This window comes from Cryptotermes secundus, unplaced genomic scaffold (genome assembly GCF_002891405.2).
Source record: "Cryptotermes secundus unplaced genomic scaffold, Csec_1.0 scaffold2346, whole genome shotgun sequence".
NCBI classification, from domain to species: Eukaryota; Metazoa; Arthropoda; class Insecta; order Blattodea; family Kalotermitidae; genus Cryptotermes; species Cryptotermes secundus.
This window is the reverse complement of record NW_019743195.1, coordinates 39068-62380: the sequence shown is the minus strand read 5'-3', so window position 1 is coordinate 62380 and position 23313 is coordinate 39068. Positions and strand designations below refer to the sequence as shown.

General features: G+C 37.2%; 1 protein-coding gene across 2 annotated transcripts; it reads left to right on the top strand.

Moving 5' to 3' along the window:
* Positions 1-2249: 2249 nt before the first annotated feature.
* LOC111874089 (serine/threonine-protein kinase GA29083) lies at positions 2250-23095 on the top strand. 2 transcript variants are annotated; one of them, XM_023869301.2, is made up of 11 exons: positions 2250-2571; positions 3263-3974; positions 6374-6470; positions 7482-7589; positions 8319-8499; positions 10082-10259; positions 11083-11229; positions 12344-12490; positions 13099-13341; positions 18054-18160; positions 19749-23095. In XM_023869301.2, exons 2-11 carry the CDS (start codon positions 3267-3269, stop codon positions 19783-19785), a joined length of 1953 nt encoding a protein of 650 aa, XP_023725069.1. In that variant the 5' UTR covers positions 2250-2571; positions 3263-3266; the 3' UTR covers positions 19786-23095. The 2 variants fall into 2 exon arrangements, with proteins under 2 accessions (XP_023725069.1, XP_023725067.1); XM_023869299.2 differs by having other exon boundaries at positions 2254-2571; positions 18051-18160.
* Positions 23096-23313: the final 218 nt, after the last annotated feature.

The following is a 23313-nucleotide window of genomic DNA, read 5'->3' as shown; positions in this document are numbered from 1 at the left end:
AAGCAGCACTCACCATCACCCTCCTGCACTGTCACTGCTGTTGACGTGAATATAAAATATGTTTCTAAAAGCTGCAATCCTGCAGGCTGGTGAGACTGAGGACTTATAGAAAGTTGAAGGTTAGGTGAACCATGACCATTGTTAACACTCAGCAAAGCCAAAGTATGTGGCAGGATCATAAAATATGACCAAAAGAAATATGAGAACAATGAGTCACTACATCTGTTGTTCAGAAACTTCAATATAGGGATTATTGTGCTTTTTAGATGTAAATGCCAGAAAGGAATAGAAGAGCTCTTAATTGACACAGGTAAGAAGGTTGGTCCATGGTGGTGTAGTGTCACCAGAATTCAGGGCAAAACAACAAATAGGTAAGATATGCTTTGAAAATGTGTTGAAGTTAAAAGTGTGCAAATGACAAAATTTCATTCGTGGGGAAATTGAGAGCATTGTATTATGTAATGCTTGCTGCCATTCAGTTCAGAAGCTTTTGTTGTCATCTGTAAAGGCTGCGCCACAGCTCAAGCAGTTGCTGGCTTCCCATTGTAGCAGCCCGGGTTTGATCCCAGGTCCGGTCAAGTGGGATTTGTGGCGCTGGAGCAAGTTTTCTCTGAGTACTTCGGTTTACCCTGCCAATCTTCATTCCACCAACTGCTCCACAATCACCCTCACCTATCATCTGGGGCTGCTACAATAGGCCAGACGTGACCACAGTACAAGGGACTTCTCCCACCCCACTAGCAATAAAAAAGAAAATCTGTTCAAAAACTAAAACATATAAACCTATTATTTTGCCTGCAGTTTTGTGGGTGTGAAAACTGGGTCTCTGACATCAAGGGGAGAACATGGACTGGGGGTATTTTTAACTTAAGAGGGATGAAATAATAGAAAAATTGAGGGTATGGCTTAATGAGGAGCTTCATAACCTATATTCTTCGCCAAATACATACAATGTGAATGATAAGTCAAGAAGGGTGACATGCACAGGGCGTGCAGCAAGCATGGGAAGATTAATTCATACTTGCTTTTGATGAGAAGGCCAGAAGGGAAAGGACCACTATGAAGTATTATGTAGGTGGAGAATAATATTGAAGTGGGTCTTAGATACATGGGATAGTGTGGTATGGACTAGATTCATGTAGGTTAACACCACATCTACACAGTGCCACATCCCAGAAGACTGCTTTCTTCATAGATTCACTTGGCTTAGGTTAAGGGCCAGTGGCAGGCTCTTGTGAAAACGGTAATGAACTGTTGGGGAAATTCATGAGTAGCTGTGCGACCGGTGGCATCTCAAGGACCTGGAGTTAGCCAGGGCTATTTCTTATTTACTTCTCTTAATATGTGGTATTTTAATGCGCAAGTTTGACTATGAATTCCCACAAAAGTGGGTTAAAACTACTGTAAAACTTCATTTATTCCTAACCTGTAATTTGCAGTGCCTTCTTTTTATCAACTGGTTTTATTTACGTAGAACAGGCTTGACCCAAGTAGGGAGGTTGGTCTAGAAATAAACACGGAGAAAACTCAAGTATATGTTGCTGTCTTATCACCAAAATGCAGGGCAAAATAATGACATAAAGATAGGAAACACGTGTTTTGAAAATGTGGCACAGTTCAGATATTTGGGAACGACGATAACAAATCAAAACCTGATTGAGGAGGAAATTAAGAGGAGCCTGAACTCGGGTAATGCTTGCTACCATTCAGTGCAGAACCTTTTGTCTTCTCGGCTGCCATTTAAAAAAGTATCCGTATATTTCTCTCTGCGTTTTCTAGACCAACCTCTCAATTACTGTTTCCAAATTCTTCTTTACTGCATGTATGTTACCACCCTTTCTCTCTGCGTTTTCTAGACCAACCTCTCAATTAATGTTTCCAAATTCTTCTTTACTCCATGTATGTTACAACCCAATCTTCACATCGTAGTTAACTGATAACAGCGTCACAACCGGTCACAACTTTCTATTCGCTATTTCCGTGATACGAAAATCAGCCACAGAACAAATTATATTAATCCTTCATGTTTGCCAACTTGTAGTACAGCATAATGAATGATCATGAAGATCATGAATTTCGTACAGAGTTCATAGTTCCTTCTGCCAAAGAAGTGATGCTGTTCGGAACGGTCGATCCCACGTTGCGTTAACGACGCAAGTAGATGTAGGAAGTTGGCTCGGCTGGCAAAATCTGTATTCGCTTGTCTACCAATTTACCCCGTTAGACAGGCCCTCATCTGTGGCACCAACGAACACAGAATACTCACTTAAATTCTTAAGATTATTTTTACTTTGTCATTATTAGGTAAAACGGTTTTGTGTTGTTGGTCATCGTATGTTACAATTGTTGAATTCGCGTGGTTCCTATTGAATTTGTATAAAGCAATGAATGAGTGGGAAGGTTGTAGCCGACTGGAAATTTGACAATAATATTGTGATTTTTTGGCGTAGAAAATGTGTGTTTAAATATTAAAATGTGGAATTTAATAGGGGTGTTACTTTAAACCTATAAATGGGAATCCTAGAAAGTCTGAGAGAATATTGTGTCTTGTGGTAAATACGGATTGAAGGTGTAAGTATTAAATGGTATGATGTCTGTTATTGGTGATATCCACTGTAGTACTGAAGGGGAAGGGTTTGTCATAAACCGGGCATCGATATCTGTAACATGAAAGCCGATTTTGTTTTGTATGGGTGGTGCCCACATGATGCAAAGAAATAATACACATGAAACAAGTTCAATTTTAATATCTGACATGGCTAGAAGTTGAGAATATGTGCACCCGTAAAATAAATGTGAGTTGAATTTCGTGGGAATGGAGTGTTATGCTAGAATTAAGTATTATATTTCATATTCACATAACCATAAACTGCTTTGGCATATGACATGCGTAAATGCCTAATGGATAATAAAATACAAGAATCAGAGTCATAGTGGTTTAATCATTACATTTCTAGTAAAATATCGCTACCATGTAGTGGGTGAAGTTAATTTTAAATCCATGTTTATCATCATAACAGTCATGAATACTATATGCAGGCAGTAGTAAATTCGTAAGTTTCTCAGTCTGAATGCAAGTAATTGTGTTATGTAGTGTAAGGAGACATGATACTTCGAATGTACTGTTTCCTTTGATATGATTTCATTCAAGACAATTTTTTAAAGCTCTGTCTTAGTCTTGTGCAGTGTGTGCAGTGGTGTATAAACAGGTACATTCTTTGTTGATGGTAGTGATGAAACATGACTGGTTTTTGTTTTTTAGTGAGATGTCTGGAATGATTGGAGAGGGACAGCGTAGTCGCAGTGCCTCATCGGCTTCAACTTTTTCATCCTCCTTACCACCAGATGAGAATCTTAATGGGCGTCTTAGTGATTTTACATCACGTCACTGTTCTGTGCTACAGACACCACCAGCTCGCAAAGCTAAGCGTATCCGCTTCTACCGAAATGGTGATCGGTTTTATAAAGGAGTAATGATGGCTGTGACTCCTGAGAGGTATCGTTCGTTTGACAGCCTAGTAGCAGATCTGACACGTGCTCTTGTTGAAAATGTAAATATTCCCAGTGGTGTACGGACGCTGTTCACAATGGATGGGCAGAAAGTGGGAGGTCTTGATGAGTTAGAAGATGGTAAATGTTATGTATGCTCTGGTCTTGGTGAAACCTTCAAGAGGGTGGATTATTCGGCCAACAGGGTGCAAAGTGGAAAACTGAAACATCGGAAATCGCTCCCATCAATGCATCAACCATCAGAAACAACACGTTCACCTACTTCTCGTACCAGCATATCTGATGTTATCCGTCCTCGATTAATTACATTAATAAGGAATGGAACAAGGCCACGAAGAGTTGTACGATTGTTGCTAAACAAGAGGAATGCTCCCTCTCTTGATCATGCATTCTCCAGCATCACTGAAGCAGTGAAACTTGATTCTGGAGCTGTGCGAAAAGTGTTTACTTTGTCTGGTGCACAGGTGAGTCAGTTTATGACCATCCATCATATACTTGTTTCAAGGTTTATGGTTAATGCCTTACCATGAATATATCTTAAGACTAAAATTAGTAACAGGATAGAATTTTTCTTCTGGGGTAATTGAAGTAGCAAAATAATTCCTAATTTATTGCACCACTGCAAGCACAAAACTAAGATGGAGACCCACATTTTGAAAGACAAAGAATATGAAAATGTTTAATTTGAAGTTCATGGATATCTACTTTCATTGTACTACATATATGCATTGTATACTTAGGATAGGGACCAGTGGAGGGCTCTTGTGAACACAGTAATGAACCTTGGGGTTCCATAAAATGTTGGGAAATTCTTGAGTAGCTGCACAACTGGAAGCTTCTCAAGAAGGGTCAGTTCCATGAAGTTAGTTATATGCATTTTATATAATGGGGCATCCAGTATTTTCGTAACCACCTCTAGACCTATTTCATTTCAAATATGCGTGTGTATAGGATTTGAAATGAAAATAGGGTGTACTTTGGTGAAGTGCACAGCTTAATCTTGGTATCTCTTGGAACAGTTTCTCAGATTTCATGGGGTTGTGCATTTAGTACAATCACCAGTTTTATTTAGTCTTCAGCATTTTACGTATATGTGCTGTCAGCCTGTGTTAAACCCCCAAAATTTCTTGGATTCAAGTCTTGAGTAGGATGATGGCATTGAAAAGTGTGTACAAATCAGCAAAGAATTCAATTCAACTAATAATTTAAAGAAGTTTTAGCAGAAAGATTCAGTGATATTTCTATATATATGTTTCTTTTGAAAGCTGGCAGGTTGCATTCTGGAAGTATGTGTTGTGTGATTTTTAAGCAATGTAGTAGTTGACTTAAGGCAAAAGAATTGAACTTCAAGTATGTGAACAAAGGATCAGTTGGGTAAAATATATAGGAATAACACAGTGTAACTTCCTATTGAGTTGCATGGCTCCATTACCTCTCAGCTACTGGTTAACTGCAGCCTTCTTTCAGCTGGTCACTACTAGTTAATCTTAGTATTAGTATGGAATTACTTTATAAGAGTAAGTAATGTTGAAAATTCTATCTCTCTACACTCATACACTGTGTATGTTTTCACATATAGGGGTGAAATATAAGATGGGTTTTGGATTGGATGATGGGATTTATTAACACGTTATACATATGGACAACTTGGGACTGCAGGCAATACAGAGGTATCACTGTTGTATGCACTTTACAGTTCGCTATTCCACATGCACTAGTGTTCTTGATGTTTACTAGTCATATCTTGGCAAAAGATTTATCACAGTCTCACTGTCACTTAAATCACACATGAAGCCTTCCTTTCACAGTTTTTCCTTTCTTGCCATTATTCTGCAGCTGCAAATTCGGAAGCCTCGACTCAGTTCAATTTCAAGCTCATCCTGGCAGGCTGGTGCCTCAGAACTTGTCTCAACTCAACTACTGTTCCCTTACTACTTCGTCCTGACTTCTGACTGTGTTTTTATAACCCTTTGGCATGAATTACACAGAAAACACAGCCTTTATTGTTAAGGAGGCATGTTTACTGGTCTGTTTCCTAGCAGTGGACATCTTCTGTTGCATGCATATGCTTCGTGGAAATGTGTTTACCAAGTCGTTAACTCGTTACCTAGCAGTGGGTATACACGTGACAGTATTATTTAAACAGAATGGAATTTAAGAGAGAATTTCTTTGCAATTCAAACAATTTTGTGTTATATGGCCATTATTTAAGATTTTGTTGCTGATGATTTTATTCAAAACATCTCAGTGACTATTGCTTTGTTATATTCTAGTATAACCACTATTTTGTCTGCTCTCTTTACAGCAAGAACACCCTATTTCTTAGAATGTTTCATGTTTCTTGTTCTGACTTTAGTAATAGATTTATGGATGCCTGTTGTGCTTGGAATTGTGACTCCAGGAAGCTTATGGTTAAATTTTATCAGACACTGACTTTCAGACAACACAGAAATGAATCTTTGGGTTTCATAAAAGGTGGGAAATTTGTTGACTAGGTAAGCAGTTATTGGCTCTCAGTAAAGACTGCTCCATGGATTTATTACTTACATATGACTAATTTATTGATTCCGTGAATATCTTGGGCTGTATAGTATCAAATGGTAGAATTCTTGGTGACTAGCGAATATGAGAGGATATGGAAGGAAGCAGTCACAGCTTAATTTGAAATAATACCCCAACATTTACCTGGAGGGCAAAGCATAAAAACCTGTCAGGATAATCAGTGTCCTTGCAGATATTTTAACTAGATCCCTTCTGAATACAAATCAGAAGTGTTCCCGCATAAGCTAACTTGTTCAGTACTTGTCTTTATGGTTTTTTCTGAGTTTGTTATGTAGTCGATTGTTTCTGTCTGTTGTTGCAGGTGACACAGCTAGAAGACTTCTTTGGGAGTACAGATGTGTTTTTTGCATATGGAAATGAAAGGTATTCAAGAGAAGACTTCGATTTGGATGTAGAAGGTAAAGAATCATATAATGGGTATTAGGACAGTGATATACATGAGTTACTTAATTTGTGTAAATATATTCTGGATTTGTTGAGGTAGTTTTTATCACTAACAGTAATTCTATGAATCATGGCCAGACTTTATAAAGCTAAACATACCTCTTCTATTACCTTAGAGACGTAATCATTCAGAATCTCAGTAACATTAGTGTTTTCAAGAATTTTGGGTGGCTGGGGTTTCATACCTGTAGGAGAGTAACTTTGATGGGTCCCATTTTGTCCAGCGTGAAACAAAGACGTAAACTAATATCTTTGGTTACTCTAGCATTGGAAGAGATAGCCATTATTATTATGGCATAATGCTGTGTGGTCTAAGTTGCTAGCACGAGTAGTCACAGAACAGAGGGCTGTTTATAACCCTCCCTTCTCCAATNCTGTAAATTCTTCCCCTTCTCTTTTTTGTGTAACCTGCAACTTTCCTAACTTAATTCACTTCAGCCCTTAAGATGGAGGTAGTATCCTAACTTCATGTTTTCTTTGCTTTCTTTGTGCTTTCTTTGTCACTATAATAATATTCACACTTCAGTTTCGTCATCTCTTCTCATTATACAACATTACATGTTTCAGTCTTAACTGGCCATCATCAGATGTATAAGATGGTGGACCGAAGGAACCTGCCGCTCAGTCATCACGCTGTTCTGCTTTTCATTTTGATGTAAAATGCTTCTAAAATATTTCATTTTAGGTTAATTTTAGATTATCATGCCAGTGTTACTTTATTTGCATGCCTGTGTCTGATGTTTGTTCTGTTGATGTGTTCGTTATATCCTTTTGTGCTGCATGTAGCTGTTCTCTAGAAGTTGCACAAAGTTAGAATACTCAGTGCAACAGGATGCTGCAGTATAATAATATGGAGGCATGGTGTTCCTCGAAAACATTGACATCCACTTACCAGATTTCCAGAAGACCACAATATGCATATGGTGCTCACGTTCAAAATACTCTCTCAACACTTTCTCTTACAGAATATAAAGCGATGCAGTCATATAGGAAAGGTTTTCGTAACATCCCATGGATGCCAAATACTTCATCGAAGCCTGGACAACGATCGATGGGCTCTCAGGAAAGAGTTGGTAAGGGTACATATGGTAATCCTTCTACCATTTACACTCATTCACTGTAAAATATAAGGTAATTTTAAACTTTGTTAACAGCTTGAGGGGGAGAGGTAGAATCAGAAACAACAAAATGATGGTTGAATGAAAGCTATGTTTAGCTTTTAGTCTTGTGGTATTAACTATTGAATCATTGGTGCTAGGCATATGAAATTGGTACCAGAATAGATCATAAATATACATGTACACTATGTATGACAAAATGATTATAAATCAACAATTATAAACATGATGACAATGTGATTGCAAGTGATGAATTGTAGACTATCTGGAAGGAAGTGTTTACAGCCTGTTTTGAGGTACTACAGTGAAACCCTGATTTAAGGTTTGTCTAGGGTGGGACAAGATTTTTGTACCTTAAATGAGAGTTTTGAAAAACAGCCTAAAGTGACTGTTAAGCCTAGTTAAATAAAAAACAATGCACTGGACTTTATTCATTTAATAATATAAGTTAATTTGTTTCCCTGAATGTGTCCTCCACACCAAATTTTCTGTTCAAGAATTGAAGCTTTTTGCAGAATTATGTTACTTGATGATGGTGGAGGTAGCACAGAACACTTCGAAATTTTATTTGACAGTGCAGACACTTCTATACTCTTCCTGAGTTAGAATGTTGTGTTGTGCCATATCTTTGTTATTTTCCCAGGAAATGTTCATATACAGGCAAGTTCTGTTTGTATTTAACAGACATGAGAATACCAGCAAACATGCCAAAGATGCCAGTGAAGACAAAAACTACTCAGTATTCTGGTTCACAAGACTCTCATGAAAACACATCTGCTATTCCTCCGGCAATCAGACTGAAGTATCAGGTGGGGAAAGTTATTGGTGATGGGAACTTTGCTGTTGTGAGACAGTGTATAGACAGGTGAGTGTTGTAACGAGATGTACTGTGTCTTGTATAAGCCACCTTTACGTCTGTACTGTATATGTGCCTTTTATCTGAATCTGTTGATAATTGATAAGGGACTCAATGCTTGAAAGTTGGATGCTACCTGCATTTGTATTTGTATTTGTATTTATATTTGTTCAAGAAATCCAAAAAAGGATATAGAACATGTCACAGAACTAAATATAAAACAGGATACATGCATAAATTACACGACTAGATAGTACAATGAATCAAACAATAACAAGTTTCAAAGATCCAAAAAATGGATATAAAACATGTCATAAATAATACAAAACATAAAATACTCAGTTATGCTTATCTGGATCCAACAGTATTCAACAATAATAAGTTACAAAGATCCAAGAATGGATATAAAACATATCATAAATAATATAAAACATAAAATACATGCATAGTTATGCTCGTCTAGATGATACAAGAATACAATAAATACTAAAATTTATCTGTTTAAATATTCTTCTATAGTATAAAATGTATGTGTATTCAAAAAATATCTTAATTCAACCTTAAACTTTTTAAAATTATGAGATGAGTTCTTGATCTCTATGGGCAGTTTATTAAACATTTTTATACCCGCGTAGTAAACTCCTTTTTGAAAACTAGTTAAGTTAGCTTGAGGTAGATAAAGATCTTGTCTATGTCTGGTATTTATAGCATGAGAGTCAATATTTGATGAAAAAAGATGTTTATTCTGCAATACAAATATTAACAATGAAAATATGTATTGCGATGCAAATGGTAAAATGTTTAACTCTTTAAATATGTTTCTACACGAAACTCTGTTACCATATCCCAACATCGCTCTGATGGCTTTTTTTTGGAGAAGAAAAACACTAGAACTATGGGAAGAATTTCCCCAAAAGATGATACCATAGCTCAATAAGGAGTGAAAGAAAGAGTAATAAATTGCCTTTAAGGCTGTAATAGACAAATACTGTTTCATATTTCTTATTACATAACAAGCCTTGCTAGGACAGAGATGCACTGGCATCTCTTTGTGTTGCAAAAGAACTGAATTCCTTCTTTGAAACCCTGTTAATGAACCCTGACCATCCACCTCCTGATGCAAATACAGATGTAAATGTTTTAGACACTAATTGACCAGTTTTGATGAAGTGCAACTGGAATATTACTGCCAGTGGAGACTCCACCATCTTGACATCAAGAATATAAACATATCAGAAATGTGAAGACTACTGTCTGCAGGGATATGGTGCCATGTAGGCTGGTGAACTTCTGCCATCTGTCTTGATGTGAATTTGTCTTTCTGTAAAACCAATTTTTGATGGTTAAAATGATATATTATTTGTGGGGATTGTTGTGTGGTTGTGTTAATGACACAGATCACTGCAGCAGTGCTAGGAAATGTTCAGCCTCTATGTGTGTGTATGCTTGTTGTTGATGTGTCATGTGTATCTATGGCTATTGATCTTGTGTGGTGTATGATAATTGGAGCAGGGATTTGTACAGAATTGAGTCTTACACTGATAACGGATGTTACATATACTGCCAATTTACAAATTCTCATTTTTTCCAGATCAACAGGGACAGAGTATGCTCTGAAAGTAATTGACAAGTCAAAATGTCATGGAAAAGAACACATGATTGAAAGTGAGGTTTCCATATTGAGGAGAGTTCACCATCCAAACATAATACAGCTTGTGGCAGAGTACGACACGCACTCAGAGCTATATCTAGTCATGGAACTGATCAAGGTTAGTGGAGGATAACAGTTGCAGTTGTAAACAGTATTGGCTTAACATGTAAGTACAGGTTCATTTTCACTGTACATCTTAACCGTGCCGAATGAACAAGCATAATGTTTGACTGTAGTGTGTCAAGTAAACTATTTTCATAGAAATTTGAAGTTGGTAAGTTGCTGGTGTCCCTGTACTTGATAAATTAAACACTGTGCCATGAAGGCATGTACTTTAGTAGACGTATAGCTAAACTATTCTTGCCCTCAGTATTAGAAGGAGGTGAGTCATCATCTTCATGCCCTATCTGCAGGGAAACAGACCCTGGTACCCATTGTACTGTGAAGGCTGGGTGGGCAACAGAGTTGGCCTGGACGTTATGGAGAAGAGAAGAAATCTCTTGCCATCACTGGGAATCAAACTCCAACTCCTCAGGTCATCCAGCCTGTAGCCTATTCACTATACCAACTGAGCTATCCTGGCTTCTATTTTGTAATTGGTACTTGACATATAGTTAAAACTGAAGCTCAATAAATGTGTAATTTATTGGCAATTATGACTGCAAAATTTGGAAATCAACTATATGTGATCACTTGGTCCATTTTTAATGTTGTTTTGTTCAATGTTACGGTAATGGTTGCAAGTTGATAGTTGCAAATAAATGTTCAGCCATAATCCATCACATTAAAAATGTACAGAAATCATTTATAAAAGGTGGCGAAATATATGTTATGTAGTATATTTCTTTTTCTTGGAAACGAACTGTGGTTATGCTGAGATAATAAAATGTATTACATGTGAGTATGGAGGAGCAGGTTTGTAATTATTGATCTTCCTACAGGGTGGAGACTTGTTTGATGCCATAGCATCAGCTACAAAGTTCTCAGAGAAGGAAGCTAGTATGATGACACGAAACCTGGCTTCTGCACTCTTCTATTTACACAGTTTGAATGTTGTTCACCGTGATATTAAGCCTGAAAATTTGCTGGTAAGGGATACTTCTCCTATAAGCATATATTTGTGATTTTTAATATTGGCTTCAGAAATACACCTGCCCATTCACCACAGGCAAATTGACAAAGATCTGTGGTAAGTACACTTTAGTGCGTCTAAATATATTGAAATTAAAAGAAATTCTTTTTGCATAAGATATAGAAATCAGAATAAATGATCTGTTATATTTACTTGCATAATTTACACTTTTGAATAATTTATGCATGCCTGCTTTTGAACAACACATTTTGCAGAAAATTAAGTGCTGTAATTTTATTCTTGTTTAAATACAGACCAACACACAATATTTGTGACAAATGTTAGTAAAGTTAAATGCATTATAGCAACACAGTGTAGGGAATTTTAATTAAATCATGAGGTGGAGTCCATAGGTATGAATATCCATACAGTAGTGCCACATTACATTAAGCTTTATTTGCATTTCCAATAAAAATTATGCATGGGCTGAAATTTTATCAGTGGACATTTTCATCTGAATGTTCTTAATGAAATTATGTGGTGGGGTCTGTAATGTGAATATCCATATTGTGTCATCACATCATATACAGTTGTAATTGTTGGAGTATAACATATAAAATTATATTCTAAAGGGTAATGTTCACATATTTTATGCACTACAACTTTCTCATTATTTGGTGGGGGGGGGGGGAAGGGCATAAATTATGTGGACAAATATGTTATTACTTTTGTTCCCTGAAGTTTGGTTCGGTAGTGCAGTAACTTAATCATTTCCCTTTCAGAAGAGATTAAGTTCTGATGATGTGTAATAATTGTCTTTTGCTTTATTATAACCCAGCATTGTATGAACATTAAATATTCCATTTATATTTGAATTACTGAAATCTGTTGTGCAGATCAGAAGCAAGTGGGTGCTTTAAATATGTCAGGATTCATATTTTGTGCCTAGTATTGAAACTAATAGAGAATTCACATCAAGAGATAGTGGACTTGCCATTGGAGTCGGGTAAGAATTGTAATTTTAATCATTACAGTTTTGTAAGCACTTTGGAGTAGATCATTTTTGTGTTTAGGCCCCGGACTCTTGAGGATCATATGTTTGGTTTTATACTATTTGTACTTCACAACAGGTTCAAATCGACAGGCATGGTACCAAGTTGTTGAAACTTGGGGACTTTGGACTTGCTCAAGTGGTAACAGAACCCCTCTATACTGTGTGTGGCACTCCAACATATGTTGCTCCCGAGATCTTGGCTGAAACTGGATATGGTCTGAAGGTAAGTTGTTAGGTATGTTGAGACATAAGTAGCATGTATTTTCCTGCAAGTTTTGGATTGTGAAGACTACTGAGGGCTCAAAAAGGAGTCCCATGAATTGACCCCTCAACATCTCTCTTGACCTTTATGCTTTCATCTCCAACATGCTTCCTTGTATTCCCCTCCAGTCATCTGGCCAATCTGTTCACAGGAATGTTGGTAGTGACAATCATGTGATGATCTAGTGCTGGTTGACATGTGCTTGGTGGGGGGGGGGATGAAGGGGACTGCAGTGGTAGGCAGAATGGGGGAACCTTTAGTGCTTCCATGGCCACAGTATAATAGAAAACTATGTTTTTTAGCTACTATACTGACACTTTAGTGTGAAAAATGCATATATGTATAAATAATGTTTGTATTTTTATATTTGGGTTTAATGATTTCCAGAATTTATGTGATCATTTCTCTGATGTGTGTATAAACATTTCGTCTGCGCCCAAGACTTTTATAAATTTGTAGGTTAGACTAAGATCATTGAAATTAGAGAAGAGTTTTAATGTGTATAGAGCATGACAGGTGTCCCCAAACTGAAGTTAGTGGACAGGGATAATGAAATGTATTGTTTGCAGATTGATGTATGGGCAGCTGGGGTTATCCTGTACATTCTGCTATGTGGCTTCCCTCCTTTTGTGAGTACAAACAGTGACCAAGAGGAGCTGTTCGACCACATCCTGACTGGCCACTATGAGTTCAGCTCACCATATTGGGACAAAGTTTCACTATCTGCCAAGGACTTGATAGCGCACATGCTCCAAGTTCAGCCAGAACTCAGGTTCTCAGCAGAAGATGTGCTAGACCATCTGTGGCTTGCTGTAAGCTTGTACTATGGTAAACTGTAGTTTAAGCCTTTTGTTCCAACTAAAGCAGTGAGGCAGGTCCAGCAAGGCCTGCTGTTAAGTGATCTGGGGTAAATGCTTAATGTTTACTTAATATATTATAGACAGTGTCACATAACTTCGAACAAGGCCCCACATTCCTAGTCAGATCCCGCGTATAGCTTGTGGTGGGAGGAGTTTCTTAACACTCGTTCTTCCACTTTCGCCGATCCCTTGTGTTTCATTGAAACTACCCTATTCTCTTTTCGAAGAACATATTACAATAATACAAATATATTGTCTCTTGTCATGCAAAGAAAAATACGTTTAATGTGTATTACTAATTTATACTTTGAAAATTAAAATATAATAGTCATATGTAATGAAGAAAAGACTTTAGCGAGGCGTCATGGAAGTACATGTAGAATTAACTAGTGTGTCCATGTTAAAAATGTAGTCTATATCATGAAAATTAAATCTGGTCATACCTCGTATCTCTTATTTACTCATCATCTTCATCTGATGTTTCACTTTCCTCACATATCTGATGTGATGATTATATTGTCTGTCCTGGTGTCGATATCCATTACCCTTGTGAAGTACTGGTCCTCTCGATTTTCCACTTTATTGCAATATGCTGCCCAGTCTTCGGCGGAAATGGAATTAAATTTCTCCTCTGCTAGACGCATTGCATCGTCCAACTTAAATGTCATGTTCCTTTGGCCCACCCAATTTTTAATGGTGCCCCACACCATCTCAGTAGGATTAAGGTCTGGATGATAAGGTGGGAGACGTATCACAGGGTGTCCAGCAGCAGCACAAATAGCATATAGTCTATATTCTTTATTATCTGACTTGTGTTTTTTTATTATTTTGTACAGGTCTGGTTTCAGTGCCGAAGTCGGATACAAAATGTTCCGTTCTGCCAACCACTGTTTCATTTCACCTACTTTGGTATTTGAAGTTTGCACTCTGTTTACTTAAAACTTGCATTGTCAATCACGATCACCGTTCTTGGAGGCATGTTTGGAATTAATTTTTCCTGGATCCACTTCTCAAAGTTTCCAGAATTCATCTCGTGTTGGTAGTCTCCTGTTTTTCTGCCTGACTTAAACATAAGCAAAGCTTTCTCCACAAAACCTTGCTTACCACCACCATGTACAATAATTGCTCGTGGACCTTTGGCAACAGGAGAGGAGAGTGTTTTGTTTAGAGAGTCATCCCAGGAGTACGATGATGTGTGGCTACTGTGCAAGTACGTTTCATCGACATACACAATAGGCCAACCTTCTCTGCGATATTGCCTGATTGTCCTCAGATAATGCAGGTGTTTAGAATGGGTGTTATGCCTTTCAATCAATGTTTTTCTATTATCCCTCATCCTTCACCAACGAAAACCAAGCCAGCGAACAATTCTCCTGCAACTAGGAAGACTTCCTTCAAATTATAGGTCTCATCATTTTTTTGTGAAGTTTGGGCATGGTAACTCTTTCACCCTCTGTTTTATGAAAGTCGTAGATCATTCTTTTGATGGCGTCTTCTATAAACTGATCACTTTTCATTACAGGTTTCTCCTTAAATTTCTTGGTGGGTGAGTCAAAGGAAGCACCCTCTTCTAAGCTCTTTTCTTTTCGAATAATTTTATTCAGTGCAGTACGGCCAATTCCTGTAGCTTCACATACTGTTTTCTGGATTGACTTTAAGTTTACAGCAGCTCCACTATCTGCTAATTTCTTTAAGTAATTATATACATTTGCGATTACTTGCTTTGTCTGTGAGTGTAGACCTATACCCTTACCTAATTTCTTACTCAGTATGTATGATTTAGCACACAAGGAAACTGACGTTTTTAAACAGATGATAGAAAAACCATATGTATAACCTGCTTTGAGGGTGCCTTACAAACAACTGGCCCCCTGTCACTTCTCACACCCTTGAACCCACCCCCTTGTGTGAAATTTTTCTTCTGTGTATTCAAGGTTACTCTTGGCCTTGTTTGAAGTTACATGATGCCTGCTATAGAATGCTGAAATTAACGGCCATGGGGAACCATTGTGCTGACCATGTGACGAAAGTTAGCACTAACTTCGCCGACAAGCAGTGGTCACTCAGTTGGTATAGTTCGCTTGCGGACTACAGGCCACAGAGTTTTGTTTATATATTAGAGGAGCCAGGATAGCACTGTTGGTATAGTGACTGGCTGCAGGCTGGGTCGAAGTTTGGTTCTTGGTAGGGACATCCAAACCAGTTCTGTGGCCCACCCATCCTCCTGTCCAATGGGTACCAGGGGTAAAGCAGCCAGGGCATGAAACTGACCACTCTTCTCCAAATAGTGCCAAGGTCAAGAATACATGGATGTATACATTGACTCCCCCATACATCTTCATTACATAGTGCGTAATTAGTTAAGTGCAGGGACAACTTTACCTTTCTTTTTACCATATATATTAACCTTTATGGGATGGGCCATTTAAATTCCCGTAGTGGCAGCGGGACGGAGTTAATTTAAATGCCCGCCATTGTAGAGTAATAAAAATTGTAATCATGTTACTCAAAATGCTGTAATTTCTACAATTTTTGTGATAAACGAACGAAATAAACGCTACTTGTATCAAGAAAGTATATAGAATCAGATACTGTAATTTACAGATTTTAGAATCTATAAAAATTGTTACATTGATTCCAAAAAAAAATTTTCACCAGTTTTGAGCGTCTGTCTACAAAAATGCATAAAGCTTCTGCACAAAACCTTTCTGCAGTATAAATGCATGCTGCTGACTCACGGTCTGACTATGTGTTATCTGGAGGAGAGAGAATGTTTGTTTTCATTGCACATTCTCCAGTCAGTGGGCTTCTTGTATACACAGTGTGGGCAGTTCTTATCCCTCTTATTATTATTCTTATTATTATTATTATTTGTCCTTATGAAACTGTGTCTGTTTATATACAGAACTATCCACACAGAGTTACTTCTTGGAATATTCCCCTCAATGCCCCTTGTGTCTCCTCGTAGCTTCATAACGGACTGTCAGGCATTCTGAATGGTGTTATTTACGAGCGGCCTCTCAATTTCGGCTTGTTCCATGCGAAATGGGACCATGATGCATAGTTGAAATTGTGATGTTTTATAAGCGTTACGAATACAGGAGACCACTCACCATCACTGGCCTACTTCCTGTTAATATGAGACAGATGTTGTGTGTGTGTGTGTGTGTATATGTGTGTGCGCTTCGCATGGAAAACAGAGTTACATATGGACCAAGTGCATGAATTGCAACGTTGGACTCTGCATTCAGTTACATGCAACATTCAGTTAGATGATGCAGGAGGGAAGACAGTCTACTTATAAAGCGGGTGTCTAAAAATAATATAAGTAGAACAAGAATTTCCATCTTAAAATTAGATTTTAAAACACTGTGCGCACGCGTGGACTGCGCATACCCATACGGTGTCTTTCGGCCACTTGGCTTTACTTTAAAGGTCCCCATACGGTGTCCTTCGGCTCATAAAGGTTAAAGAGATGGTAAAACCATAACAGAACACTTAATTTTTAAGAATTCCTATAGGCACAGAAGTTTATCTTCTAAGATCTTACATGCTAACGTGGTGTGGTATGCATAATATTTATGATGTATTTGAAAGTCAGTGCTTTCTACATTCACATAGTGTGTAAGATTTTTGTTGTTTGTTCTTGTAATAAATTATCCTGTAATTGTTATTAACACCTTCATTTGTATGGTATGACTTACCTACCACCTATGTCTTTGTGCTGATCTAGACTTATATGTATTACAATATTTACTATCTTATTTACCCCCCACCCACACACACACACACACACCCACACACACTTTATTTACCACTGTGTATTATTTTTCAGGCAGATTCTTGATGCTATGTAAGAGAAACTATCAAATGTGTACAGCAGTTTTTTTCTTTATTGTATATACACCATTTGTCCCGTTTTTATACACTTTGTGCAGTGGTTATATACTCACCTTGACATCCCATTCTTTCTGATTCCAAAACACCACACACACCAAGCCAACTCCTAAAGGCATTTCTCCCAACCCCTGGATCGAAGGCAAAGAATTCTTACCAGTTCTTCAAAATACAGCTTTTCTTACTTCTGAAAGTGCAGAGGCATGAAGAAACAACTGTCACAGTTCTTTCACTAAAGTCGTTTCTACTTGCTCAGTAAGGGTAGTTGTTGATTCAGTGGCAGGTTCATTGTACGAAGAGTTACCAGTCTAGGTAGCAGGTACTGCAGTCAAAGGAATGGGCTTGAACTTGATTATTGTGTGATCGGTGACAACACTTGAACAGTTTACAGTGACAAAGTTACAGGGAGGACATTTAACGTATAAAAAAAAATCGTCCCCCCAAACAGAGAGGGTGGACATAATGCAAAGGGGTATGTAACGTGAGTAAATTCAATACCTGACTTCTGTAATTTTTGTTTCTTTTTTCAGTGATACTGATATGAGTACAGAGAACTGCTTGGTCTTGACTCCTATCAGTCTTAGAAAACTAACATGTTTTATTTCATGGTATAAGTTATATGGTTTATTGTTGTTCTGCCCAGGTGATGTACTTTACCATTTACTTAAGCAGAAGTTCAGATTAGGATTTTGAGCCAGCTGAGAGTAAGAAGCCAGCATAAATTTTAACTAATGCTAAATAATTAGTGATGTGTTTTGTTTCAGGAGGCAGGTGGGGTAGAACAATTGAAAGTCTACCGTACAACAAACTTACACATCTCTCCCCAGGACACCTTTGCTCATTCTTCAGACTTCGCTATTAACATGGATGTCAGGTAAAACATGTTGTAATTGCTGTTTGACTGTTTGTTTAAACATTATTTTACAAAATTAAAATTAATTCAAAGGAAACAAAAATTTGACTTTCATTTCAAGATGATCACAGTGGATTTCTCTTTTGTTACATATATAATTATCCAGTGCCCAGAAAAACTTCTGCATGACAACACAATAGAGGTATATCATAATATTAGGATGACAGTGATTTATAATATTATTATTAGGGTTACCAAATCAAAGGGGATGACATGGTAGGGCAGGTAGTACATATTGGAGAGAGGAGATATGCATAAAAGGGTTTGACTGGAAAGGCTGAGGGAAGAGACAGTCATTTTTTTTCCTGTCGCGCTACAGCCCCAATTTGGGCCTAGGCCTACCTCCATGAAACTCTCCGTTTCACTTCGGTTTACTAGATCTTACACATATGGTAGGACTCCTTGGGCGAGTGATCAGCTCGTCACAAGAAGAGACAGTCATAGACGAGAAGATATTGTCATGTGTATGAATGACTGTTGACGTGGTTTTTGTTTGGAGATTGGATTATTGACTAACTGTTGAGTAACTATAACACTATTGCTAATTTTCTTTACTGCAGCACATGCTAAGTGTTTTCAGTCTGCTCTGTCTTCACCAGTTGTTCCCTGGCGATGGCTTTTAGCAGTGGGGATTCTTCAGCTGCACTGACCAAGTCTTCTCTTCACAGATTTCCTTACAACTGACTTCTAAACTTGTCTCAGTTATAGCTCAGACCACTTAGAAAATGCTGTACGTTGTTGTACTCCAGTTGTTTCCATGGGAACATGTTCATATGTGAAGGCATTGCCCCATAATGGCTGCATATACTTGCTTATTGAGAACCTATTGCCTAGCAGCGAGTGTTTTGTTGTTTGTTTCAAGGTCGTTACTCTGTAACAGGTCTACCTGCTACAATATTAAATGGGCTTTAAAGCAATAGGGCGTGTGGGTATAGATTGGTTTCAACTGTGTCATTATAGGACTTGGTTGTAGGCACTTGTTACCACAAATAAACCTTTGGGTTCCATAAAAAGCATGTAATTTCTTCAGTGGCTGATGAGCTATCAGTTTCTCAAGGGTGACTGTCTTCCGTGGAATTAATTAGTTAAACAGTGGAACCTTGGTAATCCAGACCCACTTTAATCCAAACTCACAGTAGCAACAAAGAAAAATTTGGCACCTCTAAGAATTACAAATGTAATCTGGTTATTTACTTCCTTACAGTAAAATTAATTCTTGTGAAACATGGTGTTATGTATATATTGATGGACTTGCCTGTCTACATGGTAAAAGAAGTAACCCAGTTACTGCTTGTCCTGAACCTGACATGTAATCCTATGTCTGCAGGTTCTGTTCATTGTTTGTGTATAAAATGTACCTATAAATCTTTTGAATAAATAGTTTTACTAAAATAATTGTAATTGTTTATTTGAAAACCATTAGTCTGAGTGATTCAATAGTTCACACACACCGGTTCTGCAATTAGTTTAGAGTGCTGAGGTTGCACTGCATTTATGACAGTGTGGTACATAGTTGTATATTATATTATGTGCTTTTTTATTCCAATAGACGCAGTGGAACGAAACCGAAAAGCTGGAATATTTAGTGATGACCTGGAATAGAACTACCTCAGATCCTGCTGCCATGGCATATGACATCAGAGGCCACTCCTTCATTAGGTTAACTTCTTGGCTAAAGAGGCATGAGAAAGAACAGAATTTGAAAGAGGAAGTATGGTTGAACTTTCCAAACAGTGGGCTGGTTAACCTGTGTGCTGGCATGAATATATGAGGTTTGAACTGTGCTTCCAAATTTGTAATCTCCAAAATTAATTTTCCAGTAAGAAAAAATAACTATATCAGAATTGCACAGAGCAGGATAGGATGTGCACCAGAACAAGAGTCTATAAATATGTATTGTGTAATGTAAGAGGCTAACATATTAGAAGAGGTGCTCTTTTTTTCTGAAGTGCAGTCTGTAAATGAGAATTTATTTTTCAGTTTTGACTTCAGCCTTCACCTTTGTATCATTTTCAGCTGTGCAGGAGTATTTGTGTTTATGTCCGGCATCTGTGAATCAAAAACACTATTCACCATGGAAGCATTTCGGTGAATTAATATTTTACATATATATGGTTGCATATCAGTGACCTTTTATTTTAATATACTCTTCAGTAAAAATTTTGTCCAAATGCCTAACAAATTAGACCTACAAGATCACCATAAAGTAAATACTATACTGAACACATGAGACGTGTCCTTCCATTACTCAAACTATGTACTCTTCTGTGCTGAGAAGTTTAATTCAGAACCTACACATTTTCAGTTGGTGTTGTCTCAGTCCTGTTGCTATAGTATTCACCTGTCTCCACGGAATGTAGTTAACCCAGACTTAGTGACATGGCACTAATATGTTATAACCAACATGTCAGGATTCATACGGTTTTTTCAAGATTTGGATATTGTATATACCATGTACAATACTGACAATGAAGAATATCAGGAAATAGCTTGTTGGTAGTATGTGCAGTATTATTGAAATACCAGCTGTGGAAATAATCATGCTATTATAACAGTTATCAACATAAGTCAGTATTTATTCCAGTGCAAGTCATTCAGTTTGCCATTAAACCATAACAAAACATGGTATAAGCTTTGGGAAATTCAACAGTATATTAATTTTAGACATCTTCATTTCTGTTGTAGAAGCATTTACTTCTACAGTGGAAGTGCTTATATTAGTCTTGCTGTTTCAAACTGTCAGTTAGTTCCTCATAGTGAATATGGTAATGAATCTGTACAAGGTATCCTACAAACATGACTCAGTTCAGTAGCAATGAAAATAATATTTTCCAATAAACACTGTATGTTCCATTTGTTAGTTAAGACTTGAAACATTGTAATATGAGCTGTATGTCTATGGGGAGAAGTGCTCATACTGTGAGAAATTTCTATCTGTAATATTCCCTTTAGCCATCAAATATGATCTGCATTATAGGTGGATCATATAAAAGTGTAGACCTTCAGTTGCATAACAGCAGCATTCCAGAATTGTGGTAATTCATATGTTAGGAACATTCCAGCCAATGTTTTTGTCATTTTACATTATGCATTGTGCATGAGATCCTTTCAGCATTACTTGCAGCCCTGCAATTGAATCTCTCTCCTGAATATGAGGGTTACTGGATTTGCTGTTTAAAGGCCTTCTAATTATGCTCTTATTATCTATTATCATACATAATTATCTTTTCTAAACCAAAAAGCATTTAACTGTAACTTATTAGAATGTCAATAGTTCCTCTGCAACTTTCATTTGCCACTATATCGCAGCAGTACTTTCTTCAAAACCTACATCTTTCTGTGCAGTAACTTAATGGTTACAGATTAATTTGATACGGCACTGACAATAATGTGTAATATTAAGAACTAATGGTTTTCTGAGCTTCATCTGTTATCTGCTGTTCTGATCAGTGATCAGTTCTTTCTGATAGACCCAACTACTTGCCTCCCCACCTTTTGACCTAAGGACAGAAACATTCAGTTTTCAGAATGCCCAGGATATCAGGTGAGAACAAAGTCTAGATATCCAGTAATTATAGTGCTACAGGCTATATGAATAGCACTAGAAGATATTAGTAAGAAGTCTGTGGTATGATGAACTGAAAATATGCATGCATTTGTAGTCACTCACTACATAGCGATGTTATGGCAAGTGAGACAGAATATCATTAAAAATAAAATGTAGCACTGTTATTTTGTTAGTTTTCTGTGAAAATGATTTAATTTCATGTTATTCATTTTTGTTAATGGTTGCTCATGAACAGTATAAAATAGTAACCTTGTCACACATCTTTCGATGCATTTACCTTTCACATATTTTTTATTTTTCAGTCATTATCGGAATTTAGCACTTCATTTCATTTGTAACTAAGATAGTGCAAACTCAATGGATCATAGATTTTTCTTTTTTGAAGGGAAAGACAGAAATATAGTTACAAATACCAGTGAGGTTACAATAAAGATTCCAGTAAGCACATTTCAGTGTTATATAGGAAATGAGATTTCCACAGTAAAGAGTATTTAGACTGTGGTGTTTTGGGTTGTAATGCCATGTATTTTTGGAGGAACATGTCATCATCCATTTCACTCTGCCAATATGACCTGGCCACAACTTCACTCACCTCATTTTGGATGGAGGCAGCCATGATCCCCTTATATGATGGCATCCACTTGTAACACTGCATGGCGTCTTAACCCAAAAAGTGCCATCTGAACATTTCAGTTTGTTCCTAGCAGGTGTAATATCTGTTGGACACTCTTCTAAATTGTAACTTTGGTGTATTCCGCTCTTTCTTCTATACCTTAGTCAAACTGTATCTACTGTTCAAATGTGTTTTATATGTTATATATTAGAGACATCTGCTCATTACTTCTGCAGCTTTAGCATAATTTTAGCTTGGATTATCATTTATAAACCTTGATTATTTCCTAGGCCACAGATAGGAAATTATATAACATGTTGATGAAGCCCATTGTTTCATGAAAGTGCCTCCTGAAAACTTTAATGATACAGATTGACTGCTGATTCCAGAGTCTCGCTGTGCATTTAATTCCTATGCTGCAATGTTTTACACGTTGCATCAGGAAGTCTGAATGATATCCAGCCCTAATATGAAATGTGTTCTGAAAGAAATGAAAACCTGCAATGTTAAAGCTGGAGGTTGCTGCTCCCAAGGAATTTTTTTTATTCTCGGCATAATTTATTGATCCTGAGGACAGATCTGTTATTAATAATAAATTATTTTTATTTTTGATTGTAAATTTGCAGGTGTTCACCATGGATAATTAACTCTTTGACTGGCGCGAAGGGTATTTAAATCCCACCCCTGTCCTGGCAGGCCCTTTAAACCTTATGTCGCTAAAATGCATGTAGTTACTTTTTCCTAAATAACTTCAACAAAAATTGGTTTTTAAAAACGAAATTATCAGGAACTAATTAAAATACAATATTTTATGCAATAAATGCCTTTCCATACCTCTTTATTAGTTTTTCTTCGTGCGATAAACATTAAAACATGAAAGTTTGCAGAGAGCCACACCACAGCCTGCACACATGATACTTGTTTCTTTTCTAA

Coding starts and splice junctions, on each gene's coding strand:
- LOC111874089 (XM_023869299.2), top strand. CDS start 3,267: ATGTCTGGAATGATTGGAGAGGGACAGCGTAGTCGCAGTGCCTCATCG. Junction 12,491..13,098: donor AAACTGGATATGGTCTGAAG/GTAAGTTGTTAG, acceptor TATTGTTTGCAG/ATTGATGTATGGGCAGCTGG. Junction 18,161..19,748: donor GCTATTAACATGGATGTCAG/GTAAAACATGTT, acceptor TTATTCCAATAG/ACGCAGTGGAACGAAACCGA.